This window comes from Tachypleus tridentatus, chromosome 10 (genome assembly GCF_004210375.1).
Source record: "Tachypleus tridentatus isolate NWPU-2018 chromosome 10, ASM421037v1, whole genome shotgun sequence".
In the NCBI taxonomy this organism is placed as follows: Eukaryota; Metazoa; Arthropoda; class Merostomata; order Xiphosura; family Limulidae; genus Tachypleus; species Tachypleus tridentatus.
In genome coordinates this window covers 4,151,149-4,166,536 of record NC_134834.1, presented here as the reverse complement: position 1 = coordinate 4,166,536, position 15,388 = coordinate 4,151,149, and the positions used below count along the sequence as shown (strand labels likewise).

Below are 15,388 nucleotides of genomic sequence, written 5' to 3'. Positions count from 1 at the left end.
CATTTTGTTCATTCGAGCTGGTTAAACATGTCGGTGGTGAAGACAATACTTACTGATTTTGTATTATAGTAACTTTCTGTTAGACTTAGAGTATTGAAGTAATTAATATTAAATATTCAGTATAACAAACTAATAAGTGAAAGAAAATATTCTTGTACTAGGACCTGAAGCAAGATCTTCTTACTAAGAAAACCAGTGCTGCACTGCTGACCTTCTCAAGAGTAGCAACCATCCCTCTTGATGTTCTGAATAGTAAATTTTACTTGTCTTCTTAGCAAGAGATCCTAGTTCAGGAGTCTATTTTCACTTAAGTATTTAATATTAATTATTAGGATAAGATAATCTTATTGTTTCATGGTTTCCTTGAAGAATAATAAAATTTGGTAATTTTTATATGTTTCTAGTTCCTCCGAGTCTCGATGGTCCAGAAACGGATTACAAAGAAGTGGTTATTTCTCAGCGTACAGTTTTAGAATGTCTTGTAACTGGTCTTCCAACCCCCAAGATTACTTGGAAGAAAGATGGCACAATATTTGAACCTCCTCTCTACGTGAACCCACAGAGTCGCAGAGGTGATATTGTATCAGATGTTCAACTTATGGACAGTGGTCAGCGCATCCTTATCAATCATGCCAAGAATGATGATGCTGGGCAGTATACTTGTGAAGCCAGGAACATTGCTGGAGAAGTCTCCAAAGAAATTAATCTGGATGTTTTGGGTATGATAAACTACAATTGTTATTTACATTAAAACATTATAGACATAATGTGAGTATAAATAACGTTTATTTAAAAATCTATCAAAAATAAGCTAACTCAAAAGAAAATCATGTTTCATTTGATAAATTGTTCAAAGTAATGTGTTACAAGTAGTTATTAGTTATTAGTGGTCATTATTAAATTGTTTCAGTAAGGTTTTAAAATTATTTTGGTTCACTCACTAAATAGCCACAATGAACCATTTTGTTCCCTTACTAAGTGACCACACTTAATTTTCTTGGTTAAGGGCTAATGGGTGCACACATTGATTCATCTTTTTACAGCCTTGTGGAAATAGTTTCTCTTCTTAGTAGTAGATTTAAAAATGTGTTACAGTGCTATTATTAATTTATGTAACTATTCAGTCTTTTATTTGAATAGTTGTTTAACTGTTTCAAGATATTACAACAGTTGTTTATGTCTTCCAAGTTCCCCCTAGGATTCAGGCCCAGGAGAAAGTTGAAAATGCCAAAGTTAAGGAAGGTGACAGCATTGTGCTCGAATGTGAAGCAAGTGGTCACCCAAGTCCTGTTATAACCTGGATGAAGAATGGTCAGCTTTTATCATCATTTTCCTCTCCAGACACAATCATTCTGCCAAATGGTCACCTTCTAGTTGACAAAGCTGCCATAAGAGATGGGGGTCGATACACTTGTTTGGCTGCTAACAACGCTGGTTCTGCAGAGAAAGATGTAAACCTCAAAGTTTTGGGTTGGTTGCTTCAGTTGTTGACTGTTTTGTTGTTATGATTTGGGTTGATAAAATGTTGTTTTTGTGGCAGAAATACACTGGGTGATTGCCATTATAACTGACAAAACTCTTTTATACATTTAGAAACAAACATTAATGTATGTGTTTTTTTATTCTCACTGACAAAAATATAAAAAGTCAGTAACTCTGACACCAACTTTTTTTTTAAATATATTTCAAGCATGTTTTACACCAAAGTTTTGGAATTATTTATATACTAACATTTATAATATTCTGTTTTCATGTTTTGGTTTGAGAACCCTTATAATGTTTTATGTTGTTCATTTATAAGTCTTCTTATTTTGTGATATAGTTTATAATCCAAGGATCCTTTTTTGCCTCATCATATAAATGTTTTTTGTTTTTTTTAATTGGAGTGAGATAAATATAGTTCTAAAAGTTATAAGGTAAATATTCTCAATTTATAGAATCTAATTTTTAAGCTTTAATTTAACACTTTGTGAAGGGAAGCAGTTGACAACATTCTTTTAGAGATTAATCACATCTACATCATCAGTATATGTGCATGTTTGGTCCTATTTATAGGCTTAACTCAATCTGTTGGCTGTAATAAGTTTCAAACTATATTTAAGGGCTTCATTAATCGAATTGGCTTCAATGAACTTGAAACTTCACATGATGTACAGAAGGTTATGTTATTCTAAAACAGTGTTGCATCCTCACCTTGTTACAGTTCCTGTTCTCATACTTGGTCATGCTCTGTCTGATGACTGTACACTGTGAAGGCAGCCCTCCAGCATAATTTGCATTACAAAAGGTTTTGCTGTAAGAATTTCATATCCAAAGGCCAACATACCTTCCATACTTCTGTCAGTAACAAACATAGTGATTGATGACAAAAGTTTACCAGCATTAATTTCAACAGTTATTTTATACAGAACTACATGCATCTGGCAGTTTGATCAGTATGTTTTCACGTGAAACATTAGTAATACACATCTAATTTTCAGCTATAGAACAGTTGAATGGGAGGTATAAGTGAAAGTGGTGAATTTATACCCTTGTTGGCCTCATTTGTAGACAAGATACTGTTGTCTAGTCATGTTAATGGCTTTTTCTTAATGGATTCTCACCTGTTACAAGATTCTGTACTTTGTTGGCAAAAGATATGGTTAAAAATTATCTGTGTTGGTTGTCTTGGTGCCCAAATTTGATGTGATTAAATATTATCTGTGTTGGTTGTCTTGGTGCCCAAATTTGATGTGATCAAATATTATCTGTGTTGGTTGTCTTGGTGCCCAAATTTGATGTGATCAAATATTATCTGTGTTGGTTGTCTTTGATACATATTACACGTCATGTAGGCTCTAATCCTTCAGCACAACTTTATTATTTGAGTCCATGAATATTTTGCATTTGGAAGGACTAGTATTTACTTTTACTAAATGAAGTGAATGTCAAATAATGTGAAATTTTTATTCTGGTATGTGACATTCCATTATTGGCTGTGGTTATTACTTGTTGATTTGCTTAAAATCTTTTCATAATGCACATAATAAATATTTCATTAACTAAATCTGTTGGCTTGAGTAAGGATAACCCTTCATTTAAAGAAAGTAGTAACTAAATCTGTTGGCTTGAGTAAGGATAAACCTTGATTTAAAAAATCTATTAACTAAATCTGTTGGCTTGAGTAAGGATAAACCTTGATTTAAAAAAAGTATTAACTAAATTTGTTGGCTTGAATAAGGATAAACCTTGATTTAAAAAATCTATTAACTAAATCTGTTGGCTTGAGTAAGGATAAACCTTCATTTAAAAAATCTATTAACTAAATCTGTTGGCTTGAGTAAGGATAAACCTTGATTTAAAAAATCTATTAACTAAATCTGTTAGCTTGAGTAAGGATAAACCTTGATTTAAAGAATGTATTAACTAAACCTGTTGGCTTGAGTAAGGATAAACCTTCATTTAAAAAAAGTATTAACTAAATTTGTTGGCTTGAATAAGGATAAACCTTGATTTAAAAAATCTATTAACTAAATCTGTTGGCTTGAGTAAGGATAAACCTTCATTTAAAGAAAGTATTAACTAAATTTGTTGGCTTGAATAAGGATAAACCTTGATTTAAAAAATCTATTAACTAAATCTGTTGGTTTGAGTACGGATAAACCTTCATTTAAAAAATCTATTAACTAAATCTGTTGGCTTGAGTAGGGATAAACCATCATTTAAAAAATCTATTAACTAAATCTGTTGGCTTGAGTAAGGATAAACCTTCATTTAAAAATTTATTAACTAAATCTGTTGGCTTGAGTAAGGATAAACCTTCATTTCAAGAAAGTATTAACTAAATTTGTTGGCTTGAGTAAGGATAAACCTTCATATAAAGAAAGTATTAACTAAATTTGTTGGCTTGAGTAAGGATAAACCTTCATATAAAGAAAGTATTAACTAAATTTGTTGGCTTGAGTAAGGATAAACCTTGATTTAAAAAATCTATTAACTAAATCTGTTGGCTTGAGTAAGGATAAACCTTCATTTAAAAATCTATTAATTAAATCTGTTGGCCTAAATAAGTTTAAACCTTTATTTAAATAGTGTATTAACTAAATTTGTTGGCTTGAGTAAGGATAAACCTTCATTTAAAGAAAGTATTAACTAAATTTGTTGGCTTGAGTAAGGATAAACCTTCATTTAAATAGTGTATTAGTTAAATCTGTTGGCTCGAGTAAGGATAAATCTTCATTTAAATAGTGTATTAACTAAATTTATTGGTCTGAATAAATTTAAACCTTCATTTAAATAGTGTATTAATTAAATTTGTTGTCCTCAATAAAGATAAACCTTCATTTAAATAATGTATTAATTAAATCTGTTGGCCTAAATAAGTTTAAACCTTCATTTAAAGAACATAGTAACTAAATTTTTTGGCTTGAGTATGATAAACTTTAAAGAATGTATTAAATAAATCTATTAGCTTGAGTATGTTTAAACTTTAAAGAACACATCAACTGAATCTGTTAGTTTGAGTGTGTTTATACTTAAAAGAACACATCAACTGAATCTGTTAGTTTGAGTGTGTTTAAACTTTAAAGAACACATCAACTAAATCTGTTAGTTTGAGTGTGTTTATACTTTAAAGAACACATCGACTAAATCTGTTAGTTTGAGTGTGTTTATACTTTAAAGAACACATCAGCTAAATCTATTAGTTTGAGTGTGTTTATACTTAAAAGAACACATCGACTAAATCTGTTAGTTTGAGTATGTTTAAACTTTAAAGAACATATCAACTGAATCTGTTAGTTTGAGTGTGTTTATACTTTAAAGAACACATCAACTAAATATGTTAGTTTGAGTGTGTTTAACCTTTAAAGAACACATTGACTAAATCTGTTAGTTTGAGTGTGTTTATACTTTAAAGAACACATCGACTAAATCTGTTAGTTTGAGTGTGTTTATACTTTAAAGAACACATCACTAAATCTGTTAGTTTGAGTGTGTTTATACTTAAAAGAACACATCGACTAAATCTGTTAGTTTGAGTATGTTTAAACTTTAAAGAACATATCAACTGAATCTGTTAGTTTGAGTGTGTTTATACTTTAAAGAACACATCAACTAAATATGTTAGTTTGAGTGTGTTTAACCTTTAAAGAACACATTGACTAAATCTGTTAGTTTGAGTGTGTTTATACTTTAAAGAACACATCGACTAAATCTGTTAGTTTGAGTGTGTTTATACTTTAAAGAACACATCAGCTAAATCTATTAGTTTGAGTGTGTTTATACTTAAAAGAACACATCGACTAAATCTGTTAGTTTGAGTATGTTTAAACTTTAAAGAACATATCAACTGAATCTGTTAGTTTGAGTGTGTTTATACTTTAAAGAACACATCAACTAAATATGTTAGTTTGAGTGTGTTTAACCTTTAAAGAACACATTGACTAAATCTGTTAGTTTGAGTGTGTTTATACTTTAAAGAACACATCGACTAAATCTGTTAGTTTGAGTGTGTTTATACTTTAAAGAACACATCACTAAATCTGTTAGTTTGAGTGTGTTTATACTTTAAAGAACACATCACTAAATCTGTTAGTTTGAGTGTGTTTATACTTTAAAGAACACATCACTAAATCTGTTAGTTTGAGTGTGTTTATACTTTAAAGAACACATCACTAAATCTGTTAGTTTGAGTGTGTTTATACTTTAAAGAACACATCACTAAATCTGTTAGTTTGAGTGTGTTTATACTTTAAAGAACACATCACTAAATCTGTTAGTTTGAGTGTGTTTATACTTTAAAGAACACATCGACTAAATCTGTTAGTTTGAGTGTGTTTAAACTTTAAAGAACACATCGACTAAATCTGTTAGTTTGAGTATGTTTATACTTTAAAGAACACATCAACTAAATCTGTTAGTTTGAATGTGTTTGTATTTTAAAGAACACATCAACTAAATCTGTTAGTTTGAGTGTGTTTGTATTTTAAAGAACACATCAACTAAATCTGTTAGTTTGAGTGTGTTTAAATGTATTAATTGAACATCTTTTTTCAGTTCCTCCTAAACTGGAGGAGACATCACAGACAGAAGACAGTTCAGACATCCTTCACAAGGAGAAAGTTTTGGAGAATCTCCCTGTCAGTCTTGTGTGTCCTGTCTCTGGAACTCCACCACCACATATTATCTGGCTAAAAGATGGAGAGGTTGTGTCTCCAGAGACTCATCCTGGCTTGTCCTTCTTTGACAGCAGAAGAAAGCTGTGGATTGAACACACTCAGGAAGGGGATGCTGGAGAGTATATGTGTGTAGCCAGGAATGAAGTTGGTGAGATTAGGAAGAAGTTTGATCTGGATGTTCTAGGTACGAATAATCCCAGTTATTATGTATGCATAAATGGCTTGTTTGGGTTGAGAAAATATTTTACATCCTAAACCTGACGATGACCAAAGAAGGTCGAAACGTTGTTCGCTCTTCTATGTAAAATATTTTCTCAACCTGAACGAGCCGTTTTTGCAAATATATTTCTCTACAAGTGGGTTTTCTCGACATCACTCATCACTAATCCCAGTTATTAATATGAAAAAGTTTGATATGGATGTTCTAGGTAAGAATAATCTCAGTTTTTAATATGAAGAAGTTTTATCTGGATGTTCAAGGTAAGAATAATCCCAGTTTCTAATATGAAGAGTTTGATGTGGATGTTTCTAGGTAAGAATAATCCCAGTTTTTAATATGAAGAAGTTTGATCTGGATGTTCAAGGTAAGAATAATACCAGTTTTTAATATGAAGAGTTTGATGTGGATGTACTTGGTAAGAATAATACCAGTTTTTAATATAAAGAGTTTGATGTGGATGTACTTGGTAAGAATGATCCCAGTTTTAATATGAAGAGTTTGATGTGGATGTACTTGGTAAGAATGATCCCAGTTTTAATATGAAGAGTTTGATGTGGATGTACTTGGTAAGAATAATACCAGTTTTAATATGAAGAGTTTGATGTGGATGTACTTGGTAAGAATAATACCAGTTTTTAATATGAAGAGTTTGATGTGGATGTACTTGGTAAGAATAATACCAGTTTTTAATATGAAGAGTTTGATGTGTATGTACTTGGTAAGAATAATACCAGTTTTTAATATGAAGAGTTTGATGTGGATGTACTTGGTAAGAATGATCCCAGTTTTTAATATGAAGAGTTTGATGTGGATGTACTTGGTAAGAATGATCCCAGTTTTAATGTGAAAGTTTGATGTGGGTGTACTTGGTAAGAATGATCCCAGTTCTTAATATGAAGAGTTTGATGTGGATGTACTTGGTAAGAATGATCCCAGTTTTTAATATGAAGAGTTTGACGTGGATGTACTTGGTAAGAATGATCCCAGTTTTTAATATGAAAGTTTGATGTGGATGTACTTGGTAAGAATGATCCCAGTTTTTAATGTGAAAGTTTGATGTGGATGTACTTGGTAAGAATGATCCCAGTTTTTAATATGAAGAGTTTGATGTGGATGTACTTGGTAAGAATGATCCCAGTTTTTAATATGAAAGTTTGATGTGGATGTACTTGGTAAGAATGATCCCAGTTTTTAATATAAAGAGTTTGATGTGGATGTACTTGGTAAGAATGATCCCAGTTCTTAATATGAAGAGTTTGATGTGGATGTACTTGGTAAGAATGATCCCAGTTTTTAATATGAAGAGTTTGATGTGGATGTACTTGGTAAGAATAATACCAGTTTTTAATATGAAGAGTTTGATGTGGATGTACTTGGTAAGAATAATACCAGTTTTTAATATGAAGAGTTTGATGTGGATGTACTTGGTAAGAATAATACCAGTTTTTAATATGAAGAGTTTGATGTGGATGTACTTGGTAAGAATAATACCAGTTTTTAATATGAAGAGTTTGATGTGGATGTACTTGGTAAGAATGATCCCAGTTTTTAATATGAAGAGTTTGATCTGGATGTTCAAGGTAAGAATAATACCAGTTTTTAATATGAAGAGTTTGATCTGGATGTTCAAGGTAAGAATAATACCAGTTTGTAATATGAAGAGTTTGATGTGGATGTACTTGGTAAGAATAATTCCAGTTTTTAATATGAAGAGTTTGATGTGGATGTACTTGGTAAGAATGATCCCAGTTCTTAATATGAAGAGTTTGATGTGGATGTACTTAGTAAGAATAATTCCAGTTTTTAATATGAAGAGTTTGATGTGGATGTACTTGGTAAGAATGATCCCAGTTCTTAATATGAAGAGTTTGATGTGGATGTACTTGGTAAGAATAATACCAGTTTTTAATATGAAGAGTTTGATGTGGATGTACTTGGTAAGAATAATACCAGTTTTTAATATGAAGAGTTTGACGTGGATGTTTCTAGGTATGAATAATCCCAGTTTTTAATATGAAGAGTTTGATGTGGATGTACTTGGTAAGAATGATCCCAGTTTTTAATATGAAGAGTTTGATGTGGATGTACTTGGTAAGAATGATCCCAGTTTTAATATGAAAGTTTGATGTGGATGTACTTGGTAAGAATGATCCCAGTTTTTAATATGAAGAGTTTGATGTGGATGTACTTGGTAAGAATGATCCCAGTTTTTAATATGAAGAGTTTGATGTGGATGTACTTGGTAAGAATGATCCCAGTTCTTAATATGAAGAGTTTGATGTGGATGTACTTGGTAAGAATGATCCCAGTTTTTAATATGAAGAGTTTGATCTGGATGTTCAAGGTAAGAATAATACCAGTTTTTAATATGAAGAGTTTGATGTGGATGTACTTGGTAAGAATAATACCAGTTTTTAATATGAAGAGTTTGATGTGGATGTACTTGGTAAGAATAATTCCAGTTTTTAATATGAAGAGTTTGATGTGGATGTACTTGGTAAGAATGATCCCAGTTCTTAATATGAAGAGTTTGATGTGGATGTACTTGGTAAGAATAATTCCAGTTTTTAATATGAAGAGTTTGATATGGATGTACTTGGTAAGAATGATCCCAGTTCTTAATATGAAGAGTTTGATGTGGATGTACTTGGTAAGAATAATACCAGTTTTTAATATGAAGAGTTTGATGTGGATGTACTTGGTAAGAATAATTCCAGTTTTTAATATGAAGAGTTTGATATGGATGTACTTGGTAAGAATGATCCCAGTTCTTAATATGAAGAGTTTGATGTGGATGTACTTGGTAAGAATAATACCAGTTTTTAATATGAAGAGTTTGACGTGGATGTTTCTAGGTATGAATAATCCCAGTTTTTAATATGAAGAGTTTGATGTGGATGTACTTGGTAAGAATGATCCCAGTTTTTAATATGAAGAGTTTGATGTGGATGTACTTGGTAAGAATGATCCCACATAAAAATTATTGAAAATTTCTGAATTTTGTCAATGTCCTCTAATTCAGCTGGAAAACCAATCAGTCTTAACAGTGATACAAAGTGCTGTAGAAAAACATTTAGACAAACTTAAAAAGAGATTTTATTGTTAAATTTAGTTTTTGTTTTTTTGTTACTGTCCAACATTTAGAAAGCATTTATCAGTACTGGCCTGCCATCATAAATTTATTCTTCTGAGTAAGTTTTTTTCCAAGGATTATGATATAAAGTTTGAGATAAATCTGTAGAAATGTCAGTAATGTGTTCCTACACTGGATTTTCTCTTGTGATAAATAGTGATATTTAAAAGAAACTTCATTGTGTAAGGAAAATAATTCATTTAATGGTGAAATATTTTACGTTTTTAAAAATACAAATGTACTGAACTAATAGAAGAAAATTTATTACTTTTAGTAACCTGGAACAATGGTTGTTATTACTTCTAATTGACCGGAAGACAGGTCGGAATTACTTTAATAGGCTGGAACAATGGTTGTTATTACTTCTAATTGACAGTAAGACAGGTCAGAATTACTTTTAATAGGCTGGAACAATGGTTGTTATTACTTCTAATTGACGGAAGACAGGTCGGAATTACTTTTAATAGGCTGGAACAATGGTTGTTATTACTTCTAATTGACAGTAAGACAGGTCGGAATTACTTTTAATAGACTGGAACAGTGGTTGTTATTACTTCTAATTGACAGGCAGACAGGTTGGAATTACTTCTAATATACTGGAACAATGGTTGTTATTACTTCTAATTGACAGGAAGACAGGTCAGAATTACTTCCGATAGGCTGGAACAATGGTTGTTATTACTTCTAATTGATAGGAAGACAGGTCAGAATTACTTCTAATAGGCTGGAACAGTGGTTGTTATTACTTCAAATAGGTTGGAACAGTGGTTGTTATTACTTCTAATTGACAGGAAGACAGGGTGGAATTACTTCTAATAGGTTGGAACAGTGGTTGTTATTACTTCTAATTGACAGGAAGACAGGTCAGAATTACTTCTAATAGGCTGGAACAGTGGGTGTTATCACTTCTAATTGACAGGAAGACAGGTCAGAATTACTTCTAATAGGTTGGAACAGTGGTTGTTATTACTTCTAATTGACAGGAAGACAGGTTGGAATTACTTCTAATAGGTTGGAACAGTGGTTGTTATTACTTCTAATTGACAGGAAGACAGGTCAGAATTACTTCTAATAGGCTGGAACAATGGTTGTTATCACTTCTAATTGACAGGAAGACAGGTTGGAATTTCTTCTAATAGGCTGGAACAGTGGGTGTTATTACTTCTAATAGACTTGAACAGTGGTTGTTATTACTTCTAATAGACTTGAACAATGGTTGTTATTACTTCTAATTGACAGGAATACAAGTCAGAATTACTTCTAATAGGCTGGAACAGTGGGTGTTATTACTTCTAATTGACAGAAAGACAGGTCAGAATTACTTCTAATAGGCTGGAACAATGGTTGTTATTACTTCTAATTGACAGGAAGACAGGTAGGAATTGCTCATAATAGACAAGAACAAAGATTGTTGTTACATCTTATGCACTGATGAATAAATATTTATTATTTCTAGCAAATTGGATGAAAGTTTGCTAGAATTGTAAGAATGTTTTTGCACTTTATATGAAATATAATATTACTTTATAATTTCACTAGGACATTTTTAAACTCAAACAGTAAACCTTTAACTCAAGATATTTCTACAGTGGTGAGGTTTAGTTAAATTAGATTACTCGGACATTTTAATTTGAAAATAAAAAGAAATGTATTTGCTTCAAACTTTCCCTTCAGAACTTTTGGCAGGTAATTGTGCCCTTAGTGTTTTGTTATTATTTCTCCAAGGCTCTAGTGAAAGACTTAGAATGTTACGACAAGTTCAAGCTATTTGGGGATGAAAACTTATTACTTAAATCATATTAATTTAATAAATAATAGATTGACTTCATAGATAATGACTATATACAAAATAAAACAACAAGAATAGGTAACTCATACATGGTGTATCTCAAGTTCTGTCTATCTTTACTTTATAGCAGAATTTATAGTGATTGAGAAGGGGCATATCTGTATTTCTTTAATAGTCACAGACAGTTGAAACTTGACTGTATTTGACATTTTTTCAATGACAGGACACTGTATTACTCATCCATATAGAATTAAATCTAAGTTGTGTAGGAGTACTGACAAACCTATTGGTTATTTTCCTGTAGTTCCCCCTACCATAGAGGATCCTAGTGTTACAATAAACCTAGGACACTGTATTACTCATCCATATAGAATTAAATCTAAGTTGTGTAGGAGTACTGACAAACCTATTGGTTATTTTCCTGTAGTTCCCCCTACCATAGAGGATCCTAGTGTTACAATAAACCTCAGAGCAAAAGAAAATGATTCTTTAGTGCTGGAGTGTTCTGTTGAAGGAAATCCAAAACCGGATGTGATGTGGCTAAAAGACAATCAGCTGATTTCTCCTGTCACCCATCCTAATTTCCACCTCACCAAAAACAACACTCTTTTAACTATACCTAGAATACAGGTAAGTGTTTCGAGAAAATGAAATAAAATGTTTTTAGTCACGTACTAGAGAGCTATCGTGACACCATTCAGTGACCTGCATCAGTCAGGTTTCCTGATACACATCCTGTAAAACTGTATGATCTAGTGAAACTTACTGGTGATGACATAGACTCATCTGATTTTACTATGATGATATTTATTTCATCATCATCGTGTTTGATTTTTTCTCATACTCTACTAATTAGATCATTAATTCATGCTCTGGCAGTAACAGGCTGATTTGTCCACTTACGTTTCATTTTATACTATTTATATATAAAGTCTGTACTAACCAAGTTTTTTTTATAGTGTGCATCATTTGTTGAATTTTTCTAGTTACTTAATTTAAAAAGCTTTGTCATAATGTGTATCATCCCGTTTAGCCTTTATCATTGTCCAGTCTGTAGATGTACTCTTTATTGTCTGTCCAGTCTGTAGAGGTACCCTTTATCATCTATCTCTTCTGTAGTAGTACTTTTATCATCTGTCCAGTCTGTAGTGGTACCCTTTATCATCTGTCCAGTTTTTAGAGGTACCCCTTATTATCTGTCTAGTCTGTAGAGGTACCCTTTATCAGTTATCCAGTCTGTAGTGGTATCCTTTATCATCTGTCCAGTCTGTAGTGGTACTCTTTATCAGTTATCCAGTCTGTAGTGGTATCCTTTATCATCTGTCCAGTCTGTAGTGGTACTCTTTATCATCCATCCAGTCTGTAGTGGTACCTCTTATCATCTGTCCAGCTTGAAGTTGTATCCTGAATCATTGATTGAAGTGTTCCAGTTATTTAATTAAAGCAGATTTTTGTTGTATAATATTCAGTTGAGTCCACTGTAACATCCTGTATCATTTATCCAAATATCCTGATAAATTTGTGAATATCTTATATAATATGGATTCATTTTTCAATCCAGAGATTAGGTATGGTGGAAAGATACACCTTGTCTCATCCAATTACATTCAGTGCTGAGTGTTTTCTGATGATACCCTCTAACTAAATTATTATGTCTTCTCAGTTATTAACTGTGTTAACTATGGTATAAATCTGTATCATGTTTTAGTGTTAGTTTTCAATACCTTTAAAAGTCCTGCCTGTCAGTTTGTAAATTACGTAAAATTTGAATAAAATCAATTTTTTTGTTTTTAATGATAATTCTGGATGAAAATAGTTAATAATGAATTACTGGATTTTGATTCTTTTTTATTATAGCTCAGTTGTGATTAATAAAGTATGGTGAGTTTTGGGCCTGATGCAACCCTTCAATCCTAGATGGACACTGCTTATTTTGTGAAGTAGAAGCTGTATCAGGGTTAACACCTAAAGTTGTGAAGTTTGGCAGTTGTCTATCAAAGTTACATTTATACTATTTATATTGTAACTAAAATAAGTTGAAAATGGTAATAATAACGTTTATCCAATGGATTTTTTTAAACATATTTTCTTGAACATTTCTATAAGGCCCACCATGAAGGAGGGTTTACTTGCATTGCTACAAACATTGCTGGATCAACAGAAAGAGATTTTAGTGTTGACGTTTTAGGTAGGATTCTGCTGATTGTGTACCTGTAGTCATAAAACTTTATTTAGTAAACAATTAGAAAATAGTTTGAGATAGAATTACAGTTCTGTGTAAAAGTGTAGCAGTTCTAAAACAAATACCAAAAGTGTAGCAATTCTAAAACAAATACCAAAAGTGTAGCAGTTCCAAAACAAATATCAATTCCAATATGTCTATAAATTCCACATTTTGTCATTTTTCAAATTTGCAGTACGATAATATAAACTTTTTTCTATTGTACGCTGTGTGTGTGGATTGACTTTGTAACATAAGGGGCATTATTTTATGTTCATCCACTACAGTTCTGTATGGTTCAAATCTTGTATAATAATTTTTGTTTGTTGTGAAAATGTGATCATATATTACAATCTGAATTTGCATGCACTTAATTTTGGTGGATATAAACCAAAGATGGAGGATTGAAACCTAATTTAGTGGACAATTTGTATAATAATATATTAAACACTTATGAAAGTTTTAAAAAAGTCTGACATTAGGTTGTAGAATGACATCGATAGTATTAAGTATGGTAATGTTTAGCTCTAACTAAACTAAAGCAAAAAATATCCACAAGTTACAGTGTTAACTTATCTCTTTAACAAATATAGGCTTATCTAATGTTAGGTCTAAGACAAGTAGTCTTAAAGATTTTGATGCATGCTATTAAAATTCTTTTGTATTATTCTAGAAATTCTGTATTTAAATAAGTATTAGAATAAAGGTAATAATTTGACTGCAGATATTTTCTGTGTCTCTGCCAGTCTTTGTTAATAGATTTACTATTTTAAGTCATAAACTTATCTTTGTTTTTAAATAACAGAAATTTCTCTTATCTCAATAGTAATCAGTAATGCCATTTAATGATACTTGTTATTGGTTTTTGGATTCATGTTCTATTGATAAATGATATCAGAATTACTTGAGTGATATGAGTTTCAAGCAAAAGTCTACTTATGTCTAGTGCCACCCAAGCTGGAAAGTCCAGACACTTCCTTGGATTTTGAACCAAAAGTTCACTTGAACAGACCAATAACCTTGAGATGCCCAGTTACAGGGAATCCACAGCCACAGATTCGGTGGTTTAAAGACGGCAGACCAGTTAATGACAGCTCTGATTCCCATGTCTACATCCTCTCTGATGGGCTGCAACTGAGTATTTTAAGAGCCAGGGAAGACGACACTGGAAAGTACTCATGTGTGGCACTAAACGAGGCAGGAAATAAACAGCTAGACTTCAGTTTGGATGTTTTTGGTTTGTACTTATTTAAATGTATTATTTGTTTTTATTGTTACAAAAAATATCTGAGTTAAAGAAAGAATAATGTCTAATACAACAGTCACATTATATTTGTTATATACAATACAACAGTCACATTATATTTGTTATATACAATATAACAGTCACATTATATTTGTTATATACAATATAACAGTCACATTATATTTGTTATATACAATACAACAGTCACATTATATTTGTTACATACAATACAACCGTCACATTATATTTGTTAGATACAATATAACAGTCACATTATATTTGTCATATACAATATAACAGTCACATTATATTTGTTATATATAATATAGCACTTGCATTGTTTGTTACATACAATACAACAGTCACATTATATTTGTTACATACAATACAACAGTCACATTATATTTGTTATATACAATATAACAGTCACATTATATTTGTTATATACAATATAACAGTCACATTATATTTGTCATATACAATATAACAGTCACATTATATTTGTTATATATAATATAGCACTCGCATTGTTTGTTACATACAATACAACAGTCACATTATTTGTTACATACAATACAACAGTCACATTATATTTGTTATATACAATATAACAGTCGCATT

At 31.2% G+C, this 15,388-nt stretch overlaps 1 protein-coding gene across 1 annotated transcript in view; it reads left to right on the top strand.

Moving 5' to 3' along the window:
- Positions 1-15,388, top strand: part of LOC143227929 (hemicentin-1-like) — a 246,350-nt gene that overhangs the window by 67,316 nt on the left and 163,646 nt on the right. The window contains 6 exon segments of the mRNA XM_076459284.1: positions 405-719; positions 1,189-1,470; positions 6,037-6,342; positions 11,728-11,930; positions 13,407-13,488; positions 14,468-14,758. Coding sequence (XP_076315399.1) covers positions 405-719; positions 1,189-1,470; positions 6,037-6,342; positions 11,728-11,930; positions 13,407-13,488; positions 14,468-14,758 — 1,479 coding nt within the window.